Here is a 7533-nt window from a genome sequence, read left to right as displayed (position 1 = left end):
CATTGAGCCATTGACCACAACTCTTTGACCACACCATTACCTCTCTAGCCAGCATGGCTGTCTTGCCATGAGGTGCATTTGCAGTGCTGTCCTGGCTGTTTGCAGAGCATCTGTACAAGGTCCTGTTCCCATGAGTGCAAGGGCAGCGCTTGAGCCCATTGCTCTGCTGGGGAGTTAAGAGCCATCCTTAAAACAGCTTCCCCTGGCCTCCTGCCTCCCCCAGCCCCTTGTGCCTGCAGACAGGGAAGTGTCACCAGATTTGCACGAGCTTCGTGGTACCTGGGTCTGACACCTCCCAGCAGCATCAGGCTCATGGCATGCATGCTGAGGAGATGCCTGGGCACCAGAACTGGCACACGACTGGCAGGACTAAGTTGGTCCACAGAGGGCATGTCCAGCTTGAAGGGGAGCTGGTGCTGACCACTAGCTGCAAAGTCCCGACCTGCCCTTGCCTCTCCCATTCCCTCTGCCCTGTGCCAGCTCCCAGCACAGCTGCACTCAGCACTTGTGGCAAACTGGCCTCTGCAGGGTTAAAGCCAAGCTCGTCAGCCCAAGCGATGACAAGTAGGAAAGAAAATATAAGCAAGGAGTCATTAATTAAGGCAAGAAGCTGGGAGCAGAGACTGCAGCATGCTCATCAGTCTGGAAGGGAGGGTGCGTGGAAAGCAGCAACCAGGCTCTTTCAGTTTTAATTAAACCTAGCTCTATATCAAGGACATGACACCTTTTCTTCACCTCTACCTTTGAGTTGTGAAACAAGTTGGAGCGTGTACACTGCTACTGGGCAGACAGGAATTGCCTCCTGGCTCCAGAGCCTCCCCAAGCCAGGCTCAGCATGTGCCCTTCCCACTCACATGCTCCCCAAAATTGGAGCTTAACACCAGGCAGAGCTTAGGGATGGGAGCCGGGGCTTGCAGATGCTTGCCATGCTAAAAGCACCTTCTCCTCCAGGTTTTCTCCCTGCCTTCTCTGTCCTGTTTTATTTAGGTTTCAGCTCAACATGCAGCAGTCAGTCCTGATCTGATCCACTCCCTTTGCAAGATGCTCCTGACTGCCTTTCCCATCTCCCTCTGATGCTTTGGGCTGTGAATGCAGGTATTCATGTTACCTGGAGGCTGCTTGTGGCCATGCGAGCCGGCCACCAGCCACGGCATTGCATGCAAAGGTCGGCTGCAGGACCAGCCTTCCCCGGGAAGGTGGGCAAAGCACGTTGGACATGTTGCCTAAAGGCATCTGCCAGCCACTACAGAGCAAGGGAGCCGGAGAAATCAGAAACAGGGAGAAGAAATGAGGAGGCTCCAGGTGCAGAGAGTAACATCAAACACTTGAATGAAAAATAAATAATTCCCAGTGCAGCGCTTCGGCTGGTCTCCACATGGGGAAAGGGGTGTCCTTGGAGCTGAGCTCTGGTGAGGCGTGCAACAACTTCAGCGAGGGTTAGAAATATCACGTCACCTGGGAATTTTATGAGTGGGCAGGACAAAGCAATAAGTAAAGATTTATGCAAGCAGAAGCAGGGGACGGAAAGAGAAAAAAGGGGACGCTCGTGGCTCTGCTCATGCACACCACAGCTCTGCAAGCCCCTTGCTGCCTGATGTCCCCCAGCGCCACTGTACAACACCTACAGCATTGAGAGTGTTGAAGGGCGTGGACGGGGACAAAACCCCTTTGCTTTGATGCAGCTTCCAGCTGCCTTGCCCAGGTCCCATCGTGCATGGGGACAAGTGAGGACATGGGCAGCTTCTGGGTGGGGCTCAGGGCACCACCAACAACTTTGTGTTTGCCGCAGTCTCATGTTGGCAGTTGGCTCCTGACAATCAGTGGGCTGTCAGTAAATGGCTCCTATCTGCTGGCTGGGGCTCCCCAGCGTTAGCTCCCTTGCTGTTTTAATTAGATAGAAAGCAAGCAGTGCAGTCCCTGTGGATTTCCAGGCTACAGAAACTGCTGTAGCACCCAGTCCTTGCATCTCCGCCTGGAAAGTCAGCCTGTAGGGCTTTGCCAGGAGAGAATCCCCCATGCACATGCTGGCTGTGGGCAGTGGGGCTGGGGAAAGTAAATTGTCCTGGGAGGAGAACGATTTGCCTCATTCAGTGCAAATGTGTTCAGTCTGAAACTTACTGTTGCCATGACGATCTGTAACTGTTTCCCAGCTTCAGCATGGAAGTCTGGAGTGTCCCACGATGTCCCTGCTTTCACCAAACACTTTCTGCCAAGCTTTCTCTCTTTCACCTGCTCTTAGAGCATTATGGGTGAAGACTTGCTTCATGTTACGAGTTACACTCTCGGTAGCCACACAGCACTAATTCAATGCCATATGTAATTAAGGAAAAGGAGGGCTGTTGCAATCATGTAGTTTACTGCAAATATTGAGCTGGGACGGTGGCAGGTCTTGTGATTTGCGGCCAAGGCATCCCTGTCCTAGCTGCAGGATTGCAGAGGAGGTCGCTGAAGAACTCTGTGGGACTTGAGCTCAGTTTAATGCGGCTGAATGAGCAAGCTCATCTCTTTTGCTGCAAACAGAAAACTCTCTCAGTGGGGATACGGTGTGGGCATGATGATCTTGGCCTCTCCCAGAGGAAAGCAAAGCCCCTGGGATGTGGTCAAGAAGTGTGATGCTAGCGGAGATTTCTCCCTCACCTCTCACCATGGAGATCCTTCCATGGGCTGGTCCTTTTCCCTGCCTCGGGGCTTGTCTGGCCAGCAAAAGCAGTCCTTTTTCCCACTCCCAGTCTCTCAGGTGACTTGTCTTTGTCCCCTTCCTAGGGCTTCTTCCTGCGCTTGTCCTACAGCATCACCAAAAGCTGCCAAGCCACAGGACTGATGCTCAGGGGCTATGCCTGTGCTGGCAAATGAAGCAGGATCTGTCCCGCTTGCACTCACAAGCCAGGTGGCATCACAGAGTTTGTTTCCCCATGGTAAAGCTGTCTCATCTCCACAGAGGATGGCCTCAGGTGGCTGTGGCATGTGGACTTGGCACCCTGGGGAAGCCAAGTACCCAGCTCAGTCCCTCTCCCGTCTCCACTTATGTCATGACTACGTGACAAAACCAGAGCTGTGTGAAGCCAGCCACATGCCCAGGCCCAGCTCTGCCAGGCACCGGGAAGCTCACGGCACTGCAGCAACACAAATTCCACTGGCTCCCTCCCTCACATGTGCACTAGGCTGATCAAAGGCCTTGCTTGGATGCTGTTTTTCTGGGCTTCTCTGGCAGACTGATGATGCAGAAAAATGCTGGAGAAGGCTGCCATGGGGCTGGGGTCCAACCCAGCCAAAGAGATGCTCACCCCAGCTCTGGAGCAGTGTGGGGAGAAGGCTCCTGCCAAAATGCGAGTGCTCTGTCAGCACATTGCTTCCCGCCTCCCTTATGGCCCCTTGTCCTCCTTTCTGCCCTCTGCTTTACTCCGTCCTGCCTTCTCACTGCTGTTTTCCATCCCTGTGGATGGCTCCCATGACACATTCATCATTTATGTTGCCCCCCCATTTGTCCTCTCACCATGCTTTGCTTTCCCTCTCTCTGCTTATGTCTCTCCCTCTCCTACGACTTGAACAACAGCAGTGCTGGATCCATCCTGAAACCCTCAGCTTTGCTTCTTTTGTACATTTTTGCAGTGTCTGCAAAGTCAAATAAAACAAATTACACTCTGCTAGTGACTTGGAAGCACCAGGCTGTGGTCAGACGGGTTGTACAGCCTCCACCACCTCTAGCCCACACTGCAGAGCCCCACGCCAGACAGTGATTGTATCCAGCACACAGCAAACGCAGCAGGTGAAGGAAATTACTGAGGTTTATTCAGGTCAAACAGGGGAAAAATTCCAGCACCTTTTGGTGAACATGATTTTTGTCCCACCACGCCATCCCCAGGGCACTTCCCATCCTTCCCATGGTCTGGCTAGGGAATGTTTGGCGCTGCTGCAAGGTGTCACAGAGCTGCTACCGCAGCCAAAGGCTCCTCCACAGCTGCTCGTGGCAGCAGGGGACAGAGCAGGGGAAAGCTTAGCTCCCAAGTAGACAGGGGTCCCACAGCAATCCCACAGCAGTGGCCATTTTGGAAGACGTCCCAACTCTCTGAGCAGTGTTGGCCTCACATTCTCCTAGAGACCTTCTCTGTCAGGTAGAAAGGGGGACTGAGGAGACAGGATTGAACTAAGTGCAAATGGGTCTGTTTCTTTCTTCTTTGCTTCCCCACAGGTGTCACCTGGCTCCACAGCTGTCACCTGGCTCCACAGCTTTTGCAGCTTGGCTTCTTTCTTCTGCTTTGGTGACAACCATCAGTACACTCACAATCATCACCATCACATGGAAAAAACTGTCTGGCCAAGTCAGTAAACATGACACATGGGGCTAATATAAATGAATAATGTCACTGCTCAGAGGGCAACAGGTCCTGCAGCCCCGAAGGAAGGGATGACATTCTGAGTAGCAAGCAAAGATCAAAGAGGAGGCAGCAATCCCACAGGAATTTGCAAAAGGCAAACAGAAAGTAAGCAGATGGGTGTATTAGGTGGAACAATGTGGTGGAAGGACATACCAGGTTTGCTTAGGATGAACTGGGGATGGTTATCAGGAAAGATTTCTGAACTGCAAGAGGCATTAGGAAGTGGGACAGTGTCCTGCAGGATCTGCTTGCAAGAGGTAAAGCTAGGTGGGACAGAGCTCTAGGAAACATCCTCCAGTGAGTACTTTTGGTGGGGCAGGGTGGAGGGAGAGACTGGACAGATGGTCCTTTCCTCTTTGAACTTCAGAGAAGCCACAAGTGCAGAGGGGAGGCACGCAGAGGTGTCGGCACACAAGCCTTTCCATTCTTCACCTGCCGTGGCATAAATCATTTGAGTATGTCTAGTGACTGCTGCAGAGTTTGCATCATCGAGCTGTTGGCAGAGAAGGCTGACTCCCTTGCATGTGACACAGTGTGGCAAAGGCCCTCTAGGGCAAGGCAGGGAGGTGGACTAGGTCTGCCCCTGGGTCGTGGCAAAAGAAAAGCATGTGGGCAGGGGACAGTGTTTTACCACTTGGGGCTGGGCATAGCATCCCAGCCCTGCCAGGGAGAGAGGCTGCCAGCTACCCTATTCATGTCCATGTCCCTGTGCACTTTCTCCACCCTTCCCACTCATGCTCTGATATGCCCTTAGCAGCCTGGATTCCCTACCAGGATGCTTTCATTTTGGTTGCCTCCCTCTTAGAGTTTCCAGGTGCTGCACAAAATTAGCAAGTTAGGAAGCTGGGAATTGGAGGCCTTAAAACCTGTTGCAGTAATGCCACCCAGGTCACTTGGCATCACATTGGCATGTCCCTCCACTCTGCATCTGTATTGTGCCGTTCCTAGATGAATGCTGTGGGGAGGTGAGTGGGGACAATGGGTTAACCACTGTCATAGGAGCTTTCAGTGGCTCTGCTGCATCCATTCCCCTTAGACCCACATTATTCTGCCCATTTGGGAATGGAGTGGTTACTTACAGGCTGGAAAACAGGTTTCTTCACTTTGCTTATCTGTAATCAACAGTCAGAAACTCCTGAGTTCCTCTTGGAGGGGTCATGGCTAGGGGAGGGCCAGCTGTTGTCAAACTTTCCTCCTCCATCAGCTCTTTCTGAACAGAGACCCCAGCATCTTGTAGCTGGTGAGTCCATGCTCTGGCTTCATGACTGGCACCTTCATGGTCCCTCTTCCTGGTGTTCTCCCCTGGGACCCGGGTTACCTCAGTGTTGCCTCCGCAGAAACCTCTGGTGCTGTTGGTGAAACCTTTGCCCACATTGACCACATGGACTTTCTTTCCAGCTCTTTTCTTCTTCTTCTTCTTCCCAGTCTTGTTCTGGAAGAAGAGGCAGGTGAAGACCTGCTTGAAACGCTTGCGGAAATGTTTGGAGATGAGGGCATAGACGATGGGGTTGAGGCAGGAGTTAGCGTACGACAGGCAGTGGGAAGCCAGGCGGAAGGCATAAGTGGCTCGGTTGAAGGGGAAGTGACCAAACCAGAAGCACAGGATAACGAGGTGGTGGGGCAGCCAGCAGAGGCAGAACAGGATGGCCACAGCCACAATCATCTTGGTGACCTTACATTTGGCCTTCCGGGACTCTGAGATCCTTTCTATGGGGTCTACAGAGGTCCACAGGAACTTGATGGTCCTGGCGTATGCCAGGCTCATCACGGTCACAGGCAGGAGGTATCCAAAGACAAATGTGAGGATGTCCAGAATCTTTCGGCGCTTGTCCTCCCATACGGGGACACAGATGGGCACCCCATGGTAATCGACAATCTGGTAATAACTGAGGTATGGCCCCGCGAAGAGCAGTGACAGCAACCAGATGGCTACAATGGCCATTCCTGCATTTCGGGAGGTGCGGACATCCCGGGACTTCAGCGGATAGCGAATGGCCAGGTACCTGATGGGAAGAAGAAGGAGAGACCAAACACAATGTGGGTGAGATATCTCTCCTGTCCTGTGGAGCCCTGTGCACCCCTTCCCATGCAGCCACCCATCTCTCCCACTACCCACCTCTTGGGAGGAAGGGTTTTGGTTCACATATAGAGATCAGCGTCATCCCAACAATGGGTCTGGGATCTCTGTCACCCACTCGGCTGTGCTAGCTTGGGAAGGGCAAGGAGCATGTCTCTTGAACCAGGGAAGAGAAGGACAGGAGCAGGACACAGAGGGCTCCCTCTTTCTCCTCTGGTGTGTTGCTTCCCTGAGGCTTTGCTGTTCTTGGTTTTTCATTATGGACTCCAAGCCTCAGCATATGCCTGCACTCCTCCTTCCCAAGTGAGGGCTGGGTAACCAGGCTGAGAGCTTGGCTTAGGGCTGGGAGACAGTATAGTGAGATGGGGAGGCTGGCTTTCCTGGCCCTGCCTCTGGGGAAACCCTACATACTTCTTACAGGACACCCACCAGGGTAAGGACTCGCCTTTCTCCCACCTCCTAGCTCAGCAAAAACATTATCCCTAAGCTAAGGGGCTCAAAGGGGAGGGGACACTTGCCTGTCAATGGAGACGGCGGCCAGGGTAAAGCTGCTGGCATACATGGTGAGGTAGATCAGGAAATGCACAGCCTTGCAGGCAAAGGCCCCGAAGAGCCACCCTTCTAGGGTGTAAATGGTGGCCTGGAAGGGGACGCAGCAGATGATGAAGCACAGGTCAGCCATGGCCAGGTTAAGGATGAAGAGGTTGGTGGTGTTGTACTTGACTTGGCCATTCCGCAGTAGTACTGCCAGCACCAGCGCATTCCCCGCAGTGCCCAGGAAGAAGATGAGGGAGAAGATGATGGGAATGATAATCCCTGTGGTTCGCAGCTCCAGGTTGTCAGAGGAAGCATTCCAGCTTCCAGGCATCTTCCCATCTGACTGTGGGGACCTATGCGGGGAAAAAGGGAGACACAACACCTGTGCACAGCTGTAGTCAAGTGGGTGCTGCTCGGTGTTGACCACGGTGGCTACTAGAGCTCTAGCCCTAAGGTGCCTGATCCCAGCCTTCGTCTGACGCCCATGTTTCTCCCAGAGATGCCAATCCCAACCATCTGGTTTAATAATGACATCAAGATCCT

General features: G+C 53.1%; 1 protein-coding gene across 1 annotated transcript; it reads right to left on the bottom strand.

The window, feature by feature from the left end:
- Nucleotides 1-5484: 5484 nt before the first annotated feature.
- LOC104460471 (galanin receptor type 2-like) lies at nucleotides 5485-7333 on the bottom strand. The gene is made up of 2 exons (XM_010080832.1): nucleotides 6972-7333; nucleotides 5485-6379 (listed from the first exon to the last, which is right to left on the bottom strand). The coding sequence occupies exons 1-2, from the start codon at nucleotides 7319-7321 to the stop codon at nucleotides 5485-5487; spliced, it is 1245 nt and encodes a 414-aa protein (XP_010079134.1). The 5' UTR covers nucleotides 7322-7333.
- Between the last annotated feature and the right edge of the window lie 200 nt (nucleotides 7334-7533).

Source organism: Pterocles gutturalis, unplaced genomic scaffold (assembly GCF_000699245.1).
Source record: "Pterocles gutturalis isolate BGI_N339 unplaced genomic scaffold, ASM69924v1 scaffold43054, whole genome shotgun sequence".
Lineage (NCBI taxonomy): Eukaryota > Metazoa > Chordata > Aves > Pterocliformes > Pteroclidae > Pterocles > Pterocles gutturalis.
This window is presented reverse-complemented; position numbering and strand designations above follow the sequence as displayed.

Coding starts and splice junctions, on each gene's coding strand:
- LOC104460471 (XM_010080832.1), bottom strand. CDS start 7,321: ATGCCTGGAAGCTGGAATGCTTCCTCTGACAACCTGGAGCTGCGAACC. Junction 6,380..6,971: donor GCCGCCGTCTCCATTGACAG/GCAAGTGTCCCC, acceptor TCTTCCCATCAG/GTACCTGGCCATTCGCTATC.